General features: G+C 50.1%; 1 protein-coding gene across 1 annotated transcript in view; it reads right to left on the bottom strand.

Moving 5' to 3' along the window:
- Positions 1-4,378: 4,378 nt before the first annotated feature.
- The window catches only part of MAP4K2 (mitogen-activated protein kinase kinase kinase kinase 2), a 58,806-nt gene continuing 44,451 nt past the window's right edge, over positions 4,379-18,733 (bottom strand). Inside the window, exons 23-32 of the mRNA XM_015423906.1 lie at positions 18,090-18,150; positions 15,052-15,175; positions 13,039-13,097; positions 10,170-10,273; positions 9,850-10,021; positions 8,760-8,828; positions 8,572-8,658; positions 6,890-6,960; positions 6,238-6,293; positions 4,379-6,004 (exon numbers count right to left, since the gene is read on the bottom strand). Coding sequence (XP_015279392.1) covers positions 5,917-6,004; positions 6,238-6,293; positions 6,890-6,960; positions 8,572-8,658; positions 8,760-8,828; positions 9,850-10,021; positions 10,170-10,273; positions 13,039-13,097; positions 15,052-15,175; positions 18,090-18,150 — 891 coding nt within the window. The 3' untranslated portion in view covers positions 4,379-5,916. The remainder of the gene's footprint in view (positions 6,005-6,237; positions 6,294-6,889; positions 6,961-8,571; positions 8,659-8,759; positions 8,829-9,849; positions 10,022-10,169; positions 10,274-13,038; positions 13,098-15,051; positions 15,176-18,089; positions 18,151-18,733) is intronic.

Raw genomic sequence — 18,733 nt, 5'->3', positions numbered from 1 at the left:
GGGCTGTGAGCGACGTCAGTGAAACCCTTATCTTCTATTGGACCGGCCTTGAACGAGGACGAAACGTAGTCTTTGAGTGGCAGACGGCCAAGCGCATGCTGCTAAGGAGAGAGTTAATGGCGGCTGTAGTGAATTTTAACACCTTTCCTTGTATCGGCCTATGCAACGCAGAGGCTTCTGGGCGTTTGGGCAGGTCTGCGGCGTAGAGGCCTCTGGGAAGCCTGTTATGTTAGTTACCCTTGTCGCATCTCCTCTCATCAGGCCTCCACAATTTTGGAGACGAACAAGCTTAATTTCCCCCACCCCTACACTCGCAGCTCTTGAGGGGGTAGGCATTTATGTTTTAAAATTACATAAGTATGCCAAGATAGATTCAGGTGGGGTAGCTGTGTTGGTCTGAAGCAGCGGAACAGAGCTTGAGTCTAGTGGCACCTTGAAGACCCAACAAAGTTTAATTCTGGGTATAAGCTTTCATGTGCACGCACACTTCGTCAGGGCATCTTGACCCTAAATGGCCGTTCCTGACAACAACCCCAACCCCCTATAACTAATAGTTGAGGAGATTTTGTTCCACTGCATCTGAGGAAGTGTGCTTGCGTACAAAAGCTTATAACTTTGTTGGTCTTAAAGGCAGGGCCGGCCTGCTCACTAGGTGAGATAGTCTCTTCGCCTAGAGCCATCATGGGGGCGCCGGACTCAGCCACCCGAGGCCCCTACTGCTGCTGACCACCTGCATTCACCTGCCAGAGCCGCCCCCACCACCCCGGTGTGAACGGCCAAGCGGCCGGGGAGGAGGGAGGCACTCCGCAGTCTGCCCCCCACCCCGCCAAAAACTCGGCTCCGAGGGCCCTGCCGCTGCTGCCCGCCGCAGAGGAGCAGCCACCCTTTGGAGCCCCCGCTCCGCAGCCCCCTCTGTGGGCCGGCCGCTTCGCCCCGCTGCCCGCAGGTCCAGGAGACCACCGCAGATGCCACCGCTGCCTCCTGGCCGGGGCTGAGCCACCCGGCCTTCCCTTTCCCCTGAGCTGCACGGCCTTCCCTTCCCCCTTCTGGCCTTTGCTTTCCCCCTGAGCAGCACGGCCGGGGCTGAGCCATGGCCAGTGGAGCCCGCCCTCGGCCCGCTGCCTCCAGCTGCCCCCCGCAACAGCCCTGCTCGGCGCTCCTGCTCCCACCTTGCCACCACCAAGGAGGAGGATCCCTTTGTTAGGGGTAGCAGCCGCCCGAGCCGAGCTGAGCCAAGCCCCTGAGGAGTGAGCCGGGACTGGGGAGCGCTGGCATGGGGACCTCTCCTCCTCCACCGAGCTGGCTCACGCAGGGTGCCCTGGCAAAGTTCGAACAGCAGGAGCGCTGAGGGAGATCAAGGTTAGGCGCTGACATGTCACAACAACTTGTGTTTCAATAACTCCAGTTGTGTCTTAAATGGCATACGTGCATCACCCCCTTACCCCGTATTTTTTAAACAAGTAATTTATTTGCCCTGACCTGGATATAGCCCAGAGTAGCCAGATCTTGGAAGCTAAGCAGGGTCAGCCCTGGTCAGGATTTGGAGGGGAGACCACCAAGGAAGTCTAGGGTAGTGACGCAGAGGATCTGAAGATCTCTTGCCTGGAAAACCCCATGGGGTTGCCATAAATCAGCTGTGACTTGATGCCAAATCCCCCCCCCTTTCCTTATTGTACATATATACCTGCTTGGCCAACAACAAGTGTTAGACAGGTCTTGCTGTTTCAAATGTACATTTGAGCCAGTTTGGTGTAGTGGCTAAGTGCGCGGACTCTAATCTGGGAGAAACAGGTTTGATTCCCCACTCCTCCACTTGCACCTGGCTGGATGACCTTGGGCAAGTTGTAGTTCTGATAAGAGCTGTTCTTGAAAAAGAGGAGTTTCTGTCAAGAGCTCTCTCAGCCCCACCTACCTCACAGGGTGTCTGTTGTGGGGAGGGGAAGGGAAAGGAATTTGTAAGCTGCTCTGAGACTCCTTTGGATAGTGAAGGGCGGGGTATAAATCCAATCTCCTCTTCTTCTTTAATCAGAGGTGCATAGCAACAACCTCAGATTTAGGGCAGGAAAGATGACCATTGCCTGCATTAGAACAAGGAGAGCAGACAGAGGTCAACTAATAGTGGGAAAGTATTGCAGAAGATTCAGGCGGGCACTACAGGGATAGAAGCCAAGGGGAAGAGGTCAGTGTTGGTTCAAAAATGGTAGGAAGGTGGGGGCAAATGGAATGAACACACATGAAGCTGCTTTATATTGAATGAGACCACTGGTTCATCAAGGTCAGAGTGTTAGGTCTTTCACATCACCAACTACCTGATCCTTTTTAAACTAGAGTACGGGCAGGGAAACCATCTCCTTGCTAGAGGAGAAAACAACATAATGACACTCCAGACTGGTTATGGAATGTTAATTTTGAGGAAAAGTGGATTTAGGAAGAGAAATGGAGGATATATCTATCAGTAGCTATTAGCCCCAATAAGCTGAAAGAGCACTCTGGGTTTACAGGAAGACTACTTTTGATTTTCAGATGCTGCAGCAGCAGCCCTATTTGTCATTTTCCCAGTGGTCTCTGACTGGCCACTATTAGAAATGGGAAGGAGGAGGAGGAGGAGGTGGTGGTGGTGGTTGGATTTATACCCCGCCCTTCACTCAGAGTCTCAGAGCATCTTACAAACTCCTTCCCCCTCTCCATAACAGACACCCTGTGAGGTAGGTGGAGCTGAAAGAGCTCTTTCCAGAACTCTCCTTGAGAGAACAGCTCTGACAAAACTATGGTTTGCCCAAGGTCACCCAGCAGCTGCATGTGGAGGCGTGGGGAATCAAACCCAGTTCTCCCAGATTAGAGTCCGTGGACTTAACCACTGCATCAAACTGGCTCTCACAAAACTAGGTAGAGGCTTGGTCTTATCCGGCGTGGCTTCTGTTACGAGGAAAGCAACAGATTGGGATGAAATGTCAGCAGGATGAGTTTGTACCAGTTTCTTCATCCTCGGAGCAATATACAGAAACAGAGGAAAAGAACATGTTTAGGAATCTCAGGGAACCATCTGACCCACACATTTGTCAAAACATCAAAGAATTCCTTCCCTATGAGGATTGGTTAAAACGTTTAGGGCTGTTTAGACTAGAACGAAAGACAAGGGAGGTATTGATAGAGTTTTATAAAATTATGCATGGCATGGAGAGGGGGCACAGGGAGAAACTCTTTTCCCTCTCCCAGCATACTAGATTCTGGGTCATCCACTGAAGCTGAAGGATGGGAGATTCGGGACAGACAAAAGGAAGTACTATTCACTGAGCATATAGTTAATTTGTGGAACTTACTGCCACAGGATGTCATCATGACCCCCATTTAAAAGATTTAATAGTGGAGTGGACAAACTAATGGAGGACTGGGCTATCAGTGACTACTAATCATGATGGATATCTACTCCCTCCAGTACCAGGGGTAGTATGCATCTTTATGTAAGTTGCTGGGGAGCACAGGCAGCATAATGCTGTTGCAGTCTTCCTTTTTGTGGGCTTCCAAGAGGTAGCTAGTTGGCCACTGTGAATAGAATGCTGGAGATGATGGGCCTTTGGTCTGATCCAGCATGGCTCTACTTATGTTCTTATTTGTTAAAAGAATGTATCATACCATAAGGAAGGGCGAGCACCGAGGAATAGATGCTTTCGAATTATGGTGCTGGAGAAGACTCTTGAGAGTCCCTTGGACTGCAAGGAGATCAAATCAGTCAATCCTAAAGGAAATCAACCCTGACTGTTCCATGGAAGGCCAGATACTGAAGCTGAAGCTCAAATACTTTGGCCACCAAATGAGAAGGGAGCACTCACTGGAGAAGATCCTGATGCTGGGAAAGATTGAAGGTAAAAGAAGGGGACAGCAAAGGATGAGATGGTTAGACAGTGTTATCGATGCAACGAGCATGGAGTTGAGCAAACTCTGGAGGACAACGGAGGACAGGACGGCCTGGAGTGATGTGGTCCACGGGGTCGCAAAGAGTCAGACTCGACTGTGCGACTGAACAACAACAACAAAAATCATACCCAATCATTGGGGAGTAAAATACCACAGTTTAATATCAATCTCCATGTTAAATAGCATTTTCTTTTCAAGTTTGGTTTTCTCAGACAATAAATTCCAGCTTACAGCAATTAAAAACCACAAAGAAATTAGCAGCCTGGGAAGGAAACTTCTTGGCACTGAAATTAGCAGGGTTGTGGTCAATGCTCCCTCTAAGCTGTGGAGTCTTGTGAGCAAAAAAATCTACTTTGTGAGCTACTGGCATGAAAGTTGTGAGCCAGCAATTTGGCTGCTGCATCAGTTAGTTTGCTCTGGAGCCCTCCTTCCTGAGCTAAGACAAAAATGCGTGAGCTGGAGGCTAAAAAACTGTGAGCTAGCTCACACTAACTCAGCTTAGAGGGAACACTGGTTGTGGTTGACCTGATAAGCCGAGATATCTGGCTGTATGCTTCTACTGGCTCAAGCAACGACAACAACAAAACAAAAAGCCTCCTCACCACCAAAAACGTCACACAAATCTCAACACAATAGGGCTTCACTTCGCCCCACTCATGCACCCCAAGGGCATCCACACAGCCATACACACTAGCACGTTTCTCTTTCCAAGCAGCCAATCCCCACCCTGGTCGCAGCACCACAGCAGTCATTCAACCCACATATAGCCACTAGGACAACTTGTGGATCATCAAGCTAAATGCAGCCCCATTCTAACCTGTGCCCCAGACCCCATTTTAACTTACCTAGCTGGAGCTTCAAAGACAGGGAGAGCCTTGCCCTTAGGAGCCGCAATACAATGTGAGTGGCTGGTTGGGCTTAGTGGGTTACATGTGTGCCAGCCTTCATTAGGGAAATATCTATGCTACAAAAATATAAACTCAATGGAAACTGGCTGAACCATCTCACCCCTTTCTCAAGAATGCTGGTAATTGTACTTTTGTGAAAGAGCTAATTTTTTTTAGACATCCCCAGTCCCTTCAGAGTGCTTGGTTGGAAGCCACAAGAGATTAGTGGGCTCAGAAGGTGATGGATAGCCTACAATTTGCCCATGTGCTATGCAGACCACTTGCTGAATGTTCTCAGCCAGTTCTCTCCCTCCCTCCCCCACCCATCCATCCGCACTCTGGAGGCACCTACTCCTCCTGCTTGGATATTTGGCAAGCAGACTGCTCAAACTCACACATGCATGCAAATCCAACTACCCACACGTGCTCCTCCTGCCACAGTCACCCAGTTTGCCCATCCTGGGCCTGCCCTCTTCATGCATTCATACATCCAGCCTCAAAACCACGTATTCCCTGTGTCCAATTTAAGGAGGACAGGTCAGAATTCAAAGTGCCCTGAAAGACTTTACATTAAAGCTCAAGTGCTAAGCGTGCGATGCCCGGTTGCACCCCTGGCGAATGATTGTCTTCACACTGGAGGCTAGACTAGGTCATCCTGCCTACACAGCGTCACGATGGACAACTTCTAAGGGTTAAAAAAAAGAGGAAACGGGGACTAGGAAGCGTTCAAGCAGGCACATGGCATCAGTCGAGAGAGACCGCTACGCTCTTTGGACTGACTAGTGGTCAAATTATTGCAAAACGTCTCAGGAGATGCTGGCCCGAATCAGGGAAGAGGGCTCTCCCATCCTAGTGCACAGCAAGATCTCAGGAAGACTCAAGCAAAGAACATATGGGAGCCCAGCCAATGTTATGTCCAGTGTATATGGCAGCAGTAGAGAGTGGTGGGGAGGGCTTGAAAGCCTTCCACACACACGCACACACACAACTCCATTCCAGTGGGTTCCCACAGCGATTGGCCGATGTGGGCCACAGCCAGCCAGCCAGCCGTCTTCATGACAGTCCACCACAAGGCCAGGCACCTCCAGGAGGTGCAAAGCTTTGGAGAAGGCACTCAGTAGCTGCTTTCGTGACCTGTCAGGATGTAGAGGTTGCTGTGCGCTGTGGGATTGTCCGTGGGCGTGCTCTCCAGGATGATGTCTCTGCCAGAGATGAGAAAGAGGTAGGAGAAACAGTGAGAAGTGCAGTCACTTGAAAGGGCAAGAAAAGCTGGGCACTTGTCTGACAGATGTCCCGAGGGAATGTCCAGGTGGCAGCTGCCGGCATTCACAGTCTGGCGCCTCAGCACACGCCCAGGGCATAGGGAGCATCCTGGGAAGTGCTTCCCACATAAAAACTGGACACCTGGCAGACTGTGTGCAGCAAAAAGCCTTACCGGTGGGCTCCTAAGACCTGGAACGCTCGGGACTCGTCCGTTACCTCCTGCGTCACCTTTTATGGAATGAAAGAACAGGTTAGCCGGAAATCCTTGTTACTGAGGCTCTGTCCACCTAAAAAGCTACTCTAGTTCAAACCTACCCATAACACCCTTTAACTCTTGGGCCCATTCTCCTTGAAAGAGGAATCGGGGAAAGGAAGAGGCAGAATGTGGACTGCGCTTTAAAAATAACTCCTCCTGCCTCTGTTTCTTTAGATTAATGATACAGACCAGGGCCTATTCTGCTCTCTATAGTGGACCAAGAAGGTTTCTATGTTAGAAAACCAAGCAGAGGGAGAGTTCCATGATATTTCCCCCAGAATTCCACTCAGCATGATCCTCCTTGTGGGAAAATACAGAGGAAGTCAACTTGTGGTTGGCTAGCTTGTGAAACAGGATGCTGTACTAGTCTGGACCAGAAGGGCACTTCTTACGCTTCTCAAGAAAAGAGTGTGAAGGTAAAGCACACCCATTCAGAATAACTTTTTCTCAATACTGTTTGACTCACATTTCCCCTTATAATGCCAGCTGGAAAGGTTTTAGACTCTCCTGTCATTAAAACAGAGCCCAGTGTCAACAGAGAACTATACCCCATCTTGGCTGTACTCACCTCACCAGATTCCAGGCTTCGGCCTTGCATGCCATGTTTCCAGAAGGCCAAAACACTGTCTTGAAGGCACACTGCATCAAAGCAAAGAGAAAGAGGGAAGGAAATACCAGGTTGGTTCTGGGTGTAGAATTAAGACTTCTTGTTTTTTTAAAGTATCACATACTCAACCTTTAGCTCAAAAAGAGTCCTCTAACCTAAGACTCTAACATAGTGTACTTTGGTCATATCATAAGAAGACAAGACTCACTGGAAAAGACAATAATACTAGGAAAAGCTTTTCAAAGTATGAATCAGAGCCCTAGAATCATGCTAACCTCATTGTTCCATTTTTATTTCTTAGTATAGTTCTTAGTACTTGTTTTAAGACACCTCAAAAATATTTTATTGGGTCTGTTAGGTGTGCAGTTTTTATGTGGGAAGCAAATCCATCAGAGTTTTTTTCCATGCATGCAACTGGCTGGAGGGTTTTCACTGATTTCTCCCCACTCTCCCATGGTAGACCTCCTCCACTCAGAGGTCATTTCGGGAGGGATCGCGGGGGATCGCAGTTCCCCCGGGTGAGGTACAGGGGGCGGGGCACATGACGAAGCCCCGCCCCCTGCTTCCGGCCACCCCACTTCCGGCCCTCATTCAGCCAGGAGGAGGCAGGAGAAGAGGGAGGGTAAGTTGCTTCCTCCCTGCCTCTCCCCACCCCTGCCTGCCTGGGGCCAGGGAGGGCCTTCACGGGGCTTCCTTGCACTCCCACCGGCCTTGCAGGTCCACCACCGGGCCCCTCATGGGGCTCAGCAGTGGAGCTGCAAGGCCGGCAGCTGCGGCCGGGACCGTTGGGGGCGGGGTGTGTAGCCTTATGACACACTTCTGGTGATGTCAGGGGGTGTGGCCTTATGACACACTTCCGGTGATGTCAGGGTGTGTGGCATATGCTAATGAGTTATGCTAATGAGTTCCCCTAGCTCTTTTTCTACTAAACGACCCCTGCCTCCACTCCTCACACTGTTCCTGTGGGAGCAACGTAGGAAAGGGTATTTTGGACTGCAGCAGGAGGGAGGGAGGGAAAAGTCATGCTCCACAAATGAAAATCCAAGCTATTGAGAACACTGGGTAAAGGAAGTGAAAATAAATTGTGAGTATGGGTAAAAATGCAGTGATCCACAAAGAACAAGGAAGTGAGAGTAGTAGACCTCAGTGCAGTTAAGTTGAATAGCCACTGGTTTAAGACTGTTTTTCCTTTATGTCCTTCCCAGGAATTTGAAGTGTTCTGTAAACGGGGTAGAGTGAATTATGTCTGAGAATGGGAATTAGACTGCCCTCTGAGTTACTGGAGGCTGTCCTTCTTGTTTTGTATTTTCCTATAAAGGATGAACTCCATATCCGCTCAGGATTCCAGCCTGTTGGTGAATGAGCTGGTATCAGAATGAATTCATTCTTAGATAAAACTGCCTACTTTGCTAGTGGAAAAGCCATTTTTCTCTCCCTGATAGACCTCAGTGAAAGGTGGGGGAGGAATTTTCTTTAGGTTTAAAGGGAAAATGCCCTAACGGGTTGATACTGAAGCATGTCACTCTGCTTTGATGGGGAAAGAAAAACTTAAGAAACTGGACCTAGGAAGATGCCTCCATCACTATCACCAGTTCCACAAGGAACCTTTCCCCTTACCCACCCACCCCGCCAGCCCAACATACCAATGGTCTCAATAGGGAAATTGAAGGTGAGTTCAGGAGCAAGGCCTCCCCGAGGAGCACCGCGTAGGTTCACTACCCGCACACAGCCTAAAGCAAGAACAACAATGTTGACTAATCGATAAGATCCTGGGAGTGTCAGCGGGGCGGTGAAAAGGAGGAAAACTGGGTCAAAGCAAGAGAGGACTTACGCTCAAAACACACCAGGACAGTGTCTCGGTCCATCTGAGTGACGTGATTGGCCATGACAAGGGGCCGGCCTGTAACAAGACAAGTGAAGGGTAAGGGGCTTAGGGGAGTGCTGAATCTGACTTTCATTAACCACTTCAGAAATTCAGTCTACAACCACATCACCCAGAGAGGCAAACAACTCTTTGGCAACTTTGAGAAGAACCCCTTGTTCATGGGCAGTCAACCACAAACATCTGACTCTTCCGTGACTCCTCCCCCCCATATCCCTGACCCTCTCACCTCCATCCCATGTAGCACATTTGTGGTCCCAAACAAGCCACCCCTCCACAGAGTTCAGAGCAGTGGGGTGTTTGTATAGATTAAGCTGAGACCCTTGTAGGGTTGCCTTGCCAACTCTGGGTTTGGAAATTCCTGGAGATTTGGGGGTGAAGCACGGGGAGGGGAGGATTTGAAAAATGGAGAGACCTCACTGGGGTATAATGTCATACAGTCCACCCTCCAAAGCAGGCAATTTCTCCAGGGGAACTGATCCCTGTCGCCTGGAGATCAGTTGTAATTCCAGATCTCCAGGCCACACTTGGAAGTTAGCAACTCTAGACCCCCTGGGTCAACCAGTGAACCAAGCAGAGATTTGAATCTGGGTCTCCCCATAGCCAAGCCAAACATGCTGGCTCCCCTGACTTCGCTCACATAACCCTAATTTCTTTTTAAAAAACTTTTATATTACTAGAAATGTTTAAGTACTGTTAAATCCCAGCTGACTTACAGCAACCCTATAGGGTTTTCAAGGCAAGAGATGTATAGAGCTGGTTTTCCACTGCCAGCCTCTGCGTAGCAGCCCTGTTCTTCCTTGGTGGTCTGCCATCCAGGTACCAACCAGCGCCAACCGTGCTTAATGTCTGAGATCTGACAGGTATAGGGTCGCTTGGGTCATTCAGGTCAAGGCAAGAGATGTTCAGGACCGGTTTGCCATGGCCGGCCTCTGCGTAGCATACTTAGCCTCCAAGATCACGCTAGCCACCTAACAGGCTTTCTATGGTAGGTAGAATTCAGTAGTGGTTTTCAAAGATTGTACTGTTTCTTCCTTACCAGAAGGGCTCGAAGTGCTGAGGCCGGTGCTGAGGGAAAGCGTGCTGAAATGTAACTCCGCACCTGGTTGGTCACTGCCAGTGACCCCCAAGCATACCTGCGGGTACTCCTCCGTCTCCACCACCAGCAGCTCAAACAAGGTCAAGGGAGCTGGCAGCACCACGGGGACGTGCTGGGGGAAGAAAGAATGCAGGCCGATGACACAATTGCAAAGGGTACGGCTACAGAGACATCCCATTCCGGGGCAACACCAGAACAGCAGCGGTGCTTGGAAGGAAAGGAGTGCTCCATCTGGCACCCATTCGTGGCCACATACATACCTTCAGTAGCATGAACTTCTGCAAGGGCTCGTACCACTGCAGGAGGGCAAGGCTGGAGGGAAGTGCAGCACACAGGAATGTGCTCCCAGAGTAGGGATTACGGACTGAAATAGAGACAGCAGTGTCAGCCCCACAGCATCATACCTGCACCATGCAGTGTTCCCTCTAAGCTGTCGATTGTTGTGAGCAAAAAATTCTACCTTGGGAGCCAAAAAATCTATGGGCATAAAAGTTGTCAGTGAGCCTACATTTTTATTTTTTATTTTTTTAAAAAAATCAGTTTACAAACATACAAAATATACAAATACGAAGAAAGGGAAAGAAAAAAGGAAAAGAAATGGAAAGGGGAAAAGGGAAAGGAAGGAAGAAAGGAAGGAAGAAAGGAAGGAAGAAAGGAAGGAAGGGAAATGAAAGAAAAAAGGGAAAGAAGGAAAAGGGAAAGAAAGGAGGAAGGTAAAGAAAGAAGGGGGAAAGGAAAGAAAGGGAAAGAAGGAAAAGAAAGAAGGAAGGAAAGAAATCGCAGAAAGGAAAAAATGGGAAAGGAAAAGAAATGGAAAGAAAGTACATAGATGGGGAGAGAGGAAGGAGAATTGCTGACTTGAGAGGAAGGAAGGAAGAAGAGGAAAGGTGGAAAGAAGGAAGAAAAAAGAGAGGCCCCCTCTAATGGTGGGCAGCCACTGAAGTGCTCGGTTTGGCTCCCCCCCCCTCCAAGCAGGGGGAAACCAAAGGGACCGCTGAAATGGCTTCCTGCCCTTTAAAGCAAACAGCTGACTGTTAGAATCACAAGTTAGCTGTTCGCTTTAAAGGGCTGGCAGCTCCCCTTCCCTTCCTCCCCTGGGAGAGGGGAAGGAGACCTTAGCTGGTGTGATAGAGGGAGCTGGGTGGGACCGGCTGCAGCACAGCGGCAGCCCGGGGGAGGGGAGGATGGGGCCAACCCAGGAGGGCCCCTGCACTGAGCTAATGAGCTCTGCACTGGGGGGAGGATCAGTGCACCAGCGCAGGCTGAGCACATTAGTGGGAACCCTTCCTGCATGGTGTTTAGGCTGAAGGCAAAGAAAATTGTGAGGGGGGGCATAGCAAGACCTGAAGAAGAGTCCCAAAAATGTAGTAGAAAAATTGGTGGTAGAAAGTGCCATCAAATTACAGCCAACTTATGCTGACCCTTTAAGGTTTTAAAGACAAGAAATGAAGAGAGGTAGTTACCGTTGCCTACCTCTGCACTGCAACCCTGGACTTCCTTGGCGGTCTCCCACCTAAGTACAAACCAGGGCTGACTCTGTTTAGTTTCCTAGATCTGACAAGATCAAGCTAGACTGGGTCATCCATGTCAGGGCAATAAAAAATTACTTAAACAGAAAAATGGTTTTAATTAAAAATTCTTTTCTAATCCCTAACACATTTTGATAACCCCTATGTCATCCACCCTGAGGATGCTTATCAAAAAGGCTTAGGGATTTCTCCCCCATTAAAAAGTAATTTTGTTTAAAAAGTTAAAATGTTTTTCCTGTGGCACCTTTTTGGCTTCACTTTTGCCTCGCTCCCTGTGGCCTGATACCCAAGATCCTACTTTCCTTGTCTATGTGCCTTCTGAACACATGAAGTTTGCTTATACTGAGTATACCAAAACTGTACACAAAAAGGACACCAAAACGATGGATGTAAAAATCCAAAGTATATTCTTGCAATCTTCCATTATACAAAATCTTCATGTGCAATACAGAGCTAAATATACTAAACACCTAATGATCAAATACGAGTTCCCCAGGTTCAAGATTCATTTCAAATCCTTAGAATCCTGCTTCATACTTAAGGGTTTCCGCAAACAACCGTCTCATTAATTCAGATGAAGAGATCAACTGTTTACGTGACAATCATGACACCATGTAAGTAAGTAGCTGCGGCTTCTCATTAAAATATGAAGTTTAATATTATTAATGGCGCTATTAAATGTGCAAAATGTATCCCCAGGAGAAGGAAGGAAGGAAGGGATAGTAACAGATTATTAAGTCTGAAAGAGGACTCTAACTATCTGAAATGAGTCTTGAGCCCAGGGAACTGTCAAATTGTTACTTAAAGAAAATAATTAGGCTGAGTTGGAAGCTTTACAATCTAATGCTTTTTGAAGGCTAGAGAGAAAACAAGGAATGCCATGCCCCACTGGTTAGCATGTGAGTCGCCCACCCTTCTGGAAAATTAACTGACAGACTACCAATTTACAAAAGATCGGCACTGTGTTTATCTGCAACTCTGTGTTTAAATTCTTTCCTTAATTGGTCATTGCTCAGCCTGAGCTGAACCAAGGAGGACAAATGATACCCAAAGTGCCCCTAAGACATCAGAGGAAAGCTGGGGGAAAGACTGGGTCGCTAACTGGCCGTCCTGTGCCTTGAACTGCAGCTGGATGTGCAGGCCTCCCAACATGGAAATAAACATGTGCACCTGTTGCTAATATCCGCAGAGCAAGCTGCTGTTGAAAGGAATGTGCAGGGCTGAGTCAAATTGGTTGACAATCCTAGGAGAAGACTACCTCTCTAATTTGTGCTGGTGTGGGCTAAGGAGATCTGAGTTCCTCGAGTTTGTTTCTGTGGCTGCTCTGAGATTATTTTTTATTACTCCATTTCATGTCGTTTTTTTCAAAGAGCTCAAGATGGCATACTTGTCTCTCCCCTGTTCCATCTTATCCTCACAACAACTCTGTAAGGTTAAGTTAGACTGACACAGAACAACTGGCCCAGTGAGCTTCATGGCCAGTGGGGATTTGAACCCGGACCTCCCATATCCTAGTGCAGCACTCTAACCACTACAGCACACTGATAAGGCGGGTGTCGGACGGGATGTCTTCTGGTCAGAACGGGAGGCAGACACTCACCCACAAGACACTTCAAGCAGCCTTTGGTATCTGCTATCTTGGCCGACAGTGCAAACTTCCTGCCAGGAAGAAGGGAGTTTTAGATTGGAGGAGGGAGATGAGATGGTGACAACCCAATGGGACAAAATAGGACCTGGAGAGCCTCCCGGCTCCCCATTGCAATACCTTCTGCCCCTCTTCTTCCCCTAGAGCCTACCCAATCCTCCCAACATAGTGGAGTTGTTCCAAACACTTCATTTTAAGTCTCAGAACCCAATCTCCCATGCCAGGCTTGGTTCTCGAGCAACATGAAGAGAAACACGGCAAAGCACAAGGCGCAGCGCTGCAGGAGGCAAAACATGAACACGTACATGTGCAGGGAGCCTGCCACTGTCGAGTGACCACAAGGTGGAGCTAGCCACTGGAACTACCACTGGAAGCGCTGAGCTGGGATACGATAACAGCTCTCCAAGACCCCCAGCCACTGATCCAGCTCTATCTTCCTCACCAGGGCCAGCTCTTCCACTAGGCCAACTAGGGCGACAGCCTAGGGCGCAGATCTCTGAGGGGCGCAGCGAGGCCCCTGCCGCCACCGCCTGCCCATCCCCAGCATGGCTTTCTGGGCGCCCCTGCTCCACAGCGCACCCCTTCCCGCCGGCTTGCTTCGCCTCGCGCCCCCGCCTCCGTGACAATAAGTTGGACATCACACGGCATCACACAATAGCCTGGGCTGCCACAAAAGAGCCGCGTGGGAGCCGTCGGCGCTTTTCAAGGGCTTCTCTTTTCTCCTTGCTCTTTTGCCTCCGGGCTCAACCAGCAAATCCCGCTCGCCTGGGCGCCTTTGTCGCCTCCGGAGTGGCTCAGCAGGGCAGCGGTGAGAGAGAAGAGTCGCTTTGCTTTCAACCAGAGGGCACTGGCACCGCGCAGCCCTGACGGGACGGGAGGAGGCGCTTGCCAAAGGAAAGGTAGCTCAGGTGCTGCTCTCTGGGTACAGCGAATGAGGGGGAGGGCAACACCCACCCGAGCCAAGCAGGCCCTGGCGCTTCCCTCCTGGCTGGGATTTCTTGCGGGCCTGTGGGACGCGGGGGGGGGCAGGGCCTGCTCCTCTGGGAAAGGGCTGGAGAGAGTGGGACTATTTCCTCCTCCTCCTCTCTTGCGATGCACTAGACTAGCCCTGGGTCCCAGAGAGACGGAAGCCAGGGCTCCTGCAGGCAACTGCTCCGTGGGGAGATGGCCACCGGGGCCTGTAGCTTAGGGGAGTTTACAAACAAACGAACAAGGAAACCCCGGAGCAGAGTTTGGCAGGTAATAACGATGAGAATGAAATAGAGCCTCCATGTTGGGTGAAGGGGGGGCGCCACGAGGCAGCCTCGCCTGGGGGGGGGGGGGCCACAAGCTAGCCTCGCCTAGTGCGCAAAAAACCCTCAGGCCAGCCCTGTTCCTCACCCCCCCCTCCCATTGAGCAAGGCATTGGCAATGAAATAACAATCTCAATTCATTGAACAAGTTTCTAGTCCTTCACAAATACAGATAAAACCTTAATGTCCACACAGCCTCAACAGCTTTAAGCCCACCCCACTATGGCTATTGCAGGAGATTCAGGAGCCTTCCCTGTGGCTGCCTCTGTCCTTCCCACAGCTCCTTCTGTACACTCCATATGGCTCCTCCTCCTCCTCCTCCTCCCTTGTCATGGCTGCCAGAAGGTATCTGAAGAGACAAGGGGTGCCTTAATGTTAAGACAGGTTCAGAGGGGAAGCCATGTTGGTCTGCAGCAGAAGTGCTAGATTCAAGTCCAATGGCACCGAGGAGACCAGCAAGATTTCGGGGGTATGAGCTTTTGCTCCCTTCGTCCACGTATCTGATGTAGGAAGCTCTGACTTGTGAAAACGTACACCTTCAAAATCTTGTTGGTCTCCCAGGTGCTACTGGACTCAAGTAAGCTTAACATTAAGATTGCCCCTCCACCTTTCCCAAAAAGGGATACTAACCCCCTCCCCTTAAGGGAAGCGTGGTCCCCCCCTCACCTCTCCCCACCTGGGGATGATTCGCTCAGTCAGCCGGTTGGTGGCGATGGAAAGAGGAACCTGCCGCTTCTGCAGCTGACGCCGTTGCTCAAAAAGACCCAGAAGGTTGTGGGAGGAGATCTGGGAAGACTTCCCTGCAACGCAAAAAAGAAGGAAGATGTGGCCAAGTTCCACAGCAGCCTGCAGGTTCGGGAGGGAGGGGCCATATTTTATGGGCAGAACCTGCCCCCCCCCGGTCCAGCTCCCATACAAAGCTCCTCCTGTCACTGTTCCCCCCCCCCCCAAGCTCTGCAGAATCCCGTCACGACACACCATCTCCAGTTATCCCACATCCACCTAACCAGGTTTAAACATATGAATCTATTGTCTACAGTCAGCTCTTTGAGCCCAGGATGGCCACAGTGCTCCAAATATCAGGCTCAACAGTTCTTCTCCCAGCCGTGCCATTAAGAGATTTCCCCCCCTGCTTTTGGCATGCAAACCACTTGCTCTTTCAGTGAGCAATGGGCTCTCAGTTAAGCCTTGAGGAAGTCCACTGCATTATTCCTCTTCTAGGTTTCGGGTAACTTGGATGAAGCCCCCCCCCCAATATATGATTAAAGTTTGCTCTTTTATGACTCTGGTTGCAAAAACAAGTAAGAAGTAATAATTAAGCTTCTGTTTTTGTTTTTCCCTTTCTATTCCACTGGGCACCTAGGTCTGACTGGCATTCTTTAGGATCAGGAAGAAATCCCCTCCCACATGACTTGGCTCACTTGCGTGAGCTATCTAAAGCTAACTGATCTTTGCAAGAAATATTGTGTTGAGAAGCAGTGCAGAGATACTTCAAATAAATTTGCTCAGGTAGTACCTCGTGCGTGTCACAGGGCAGTCTGAGTGGCATGGAACCAGTAGGTGTATGGTATTGGCTTGAACCCAAAGCCATCTCTAAACTGCGGCTTCACACAGCCTCAGTTTGCTTTGGGGACGTGCAAGGGATGGGGGGTGCCTGAACCTGGGTTCCTACAACTCCTACCCTCTCCTAGGCCCATAGCTGATGGGTGGAAAGGCCTGCAGGCCTCAGTGCAGCCTCTCTCTCTCACTTTGAGGCCTGGGGCCTTGCTCGGATCTTACCTATGGGCTTACATCTCCCAGATGCCTTCCAAGCCGGGAATGGGGCCTGGTGAAATTGGAGGGGAAAGGAAGACCAATCATCACCAAGAAGACTGGGCCATGAGAAAAATAATATAAGGTCCCTTGAAGAGGGAAGGTGTTCTTTTCCCAGGATCTGAGTGGCAGAGAAGACGCTACCAGCAGGAGAGGATCCCTCACCCAAAAGAAGGTGGGATGGACCCTGGAAGGGCAAGGTACAGTAGGGACCGCTGACATAGCCATGTTAAGAAGCTTTCTTTCCAGCTCCTGTATGTGTTAATCTTGCCCTGATTTTTGAAAATGTATTCTCCGTTAAAGCTGTTGCTCACAAGTACTTTTGCTTCCCGCTTGCTTGGTTGCTACCCACCACCATTCAATAAAGCAGTTTGTTTTAGCCTGCCTGCCTCCTCATAGGGCTTCACTGTCCACCTGCCAATGTCCTCACTAAAAGAGAGGCCCTGCTTGGAAGGATGAAGGGAAGGGGGATACTCTGGGCCCTCCCTGGTTTGAACCCCCCCCCCAAACACACCAGGTTGCTGGCAGCCAGACAAGGCCATTGCCTGCACCAGGGCTGAAGGGGACAGGAGGGAGAGGGGGTGGCCTGTGGGGTTAGAGGACTCCTAGGAGGGGACACTGACTTCAGACAAACTCCCACATGGTCTCCTCATACCAGAAGCGGAGGATTAACCTCCACCACACCTCCTGCTTCATTAGCATTCAAAGGAAAAAACAGACCAGGGGAGCCAGTTTCAATTAGCAGAACCTGGAGGATGTTGAAGCATTTGTGTGGCAGGACTGGGTGTCTCCCGGGTGACCTGTAGTACTGCAGCCCATAGCCAGATGGGTGAAGGTCTAGAATCCCTTGGTCCCATTCCCCTAAGCACATGCAGGCCTCTCCAGTCAGTTCAGCTAGTCGTTTATTCTGTCCTTCAGGCTCACAGCACTCTTCCCGCCTCATGGCTCCCAAGCTCCCCTCGCTACTCCTTCCCGCCTCATGGCTCCCAAGCTCCCCTCGCTACTCCTTCCTGCCTCATGGCTCCCAAGCTCCCCTCGCTACTCCTTCCCACCTCATGGCTCCCAAGCTCCCCTCGCTACTCCTTCCCGCCTCATGGCTCCCAAGTTCCCCTCGCTACTCCTTCCCGCCTCATGGCTCCCAAGTTCCCCTCGCTACTCCTTCCCTCCTCATGGCTCCCAAGTTCCCCTCGCTACTCCTTCCCGCCTCATGGCTCCCAAGCTCCCCTCGCTACTCCTTCCTGCCTCATGGCTCCCAAGTTCCCCTCACTACTCCTTCCCACCTCATGGCTCCAAGCTCCCCTTGCTAGTCCTTCCCGCCTCTTGGCTCCCAAGTTCCACTTGCTATTCCATCTGCCATTCCCCCAGAGAAACCTCTCACTGCTGTTTTTAAGCCTTGCCTCAACAACCACTCTGGCTTGGCTGACCTCCTGCCCCACCTGCTCCCAGCTACTGCTGCTGGCTTCTGGCCTGACCCATGTCCATGGCTGTTAGCCCTCATCAGCTCTCCTGGGGTTGGTCTGGCCTTTTCTGAGCAGGCTTCTAAGGGCTGTGAGTGTACCCTTTTGCTTCCAGCCATGCCTCAGGGCTTTCCTCATGAGGGGCCCCTCCCAGCCTCCGGTAAGTGGGTTCCCTCTCTAGCCCGTCCCTCTCACAATCTACCTCCCTCACACGGCACTGAGGCAAATTGAGGCTACACAAGCCTGCAATTTTGTCTTTTATATATGGATGCCCAAATCCTAAACTTGCCTTGTGGTCTCTCCCAACCCCATCATCTGTAGTCCAAAATCTGAGGACCACTATCCGTGAAGATCCACCTCCCTAAACTGATCTTAATACCTACTAACAAGTTAAAGCGGGGGGCGGGATGGGGGGTGTTAGTAGTTCTGCCCCCCAAGAACTCACCAGCTAACGTCAGTAGCACGTTATTCATACAGTATAACCAAGAACACCTGTGTGGAAGGAGCTGGAGAGGGGAAAAGAAAGAGCAGCATTTAAACAGCTGTAGAACAACTTTTTTATTTTCATTATCTAAAAATAACAGGATAAGACAAGAGAGTACCCAAAGATAAATGTGATAGCCCTGAGTTTAATAATGCCCATAACCAGAAATGATAACATGCTGTTGTTCAGTCGCACAGTCGAGTATTTATTTATTTATTTATTTATATTTACATTTATATCCCGCCCTCCCCGCCACTCGGCAGGCTCAGGGCAGCTAACAACATATATAAAAACACATTAAAATTCTATTAAAACTGTCAGTCAGTTTAAAATCATACAACTTATATTAAAAGATGGTGAATCTTCTGATATCAACTGTCAACTGAACACTGTCCACCGGCTCACGCCCAGCTATAAAGCCTCGGTTGGTGGCACCATTGGTACTGTCAGTACCAATAGTGGAACAGTTGTTGGCACAGTTGGTAATCAGGCCAGGGCCAGTTGTTGACACAGTTGTAATCAGGCCAGGGCTAGGGCCACAGCCATACGATCGAGGCGGCACCCTACTTAAAAGCCTGGCGGAAGAGCTCCATTTTACAGGCCCT

This window comes from Gekko japonicus, unplaced genomic scaffold (genome assembly GCF_001447785.1).
Source record: "Gekko japonicus isolate JY-2015 unplaced genomic scaffold, Gekko_japonicus_V1.1 scaffold313, whole genome shotgun sequence".
NCBI lineage: Eukaryota > Metazoa > Chordata > Lepidosauria > Squamata > Gekkonidae > Gekko > Gekko japonicus.
Note: the sequence above shows the minus strand (reverse complement) of the source record. Positions and strands in the feature narration are given on the sequence as shown.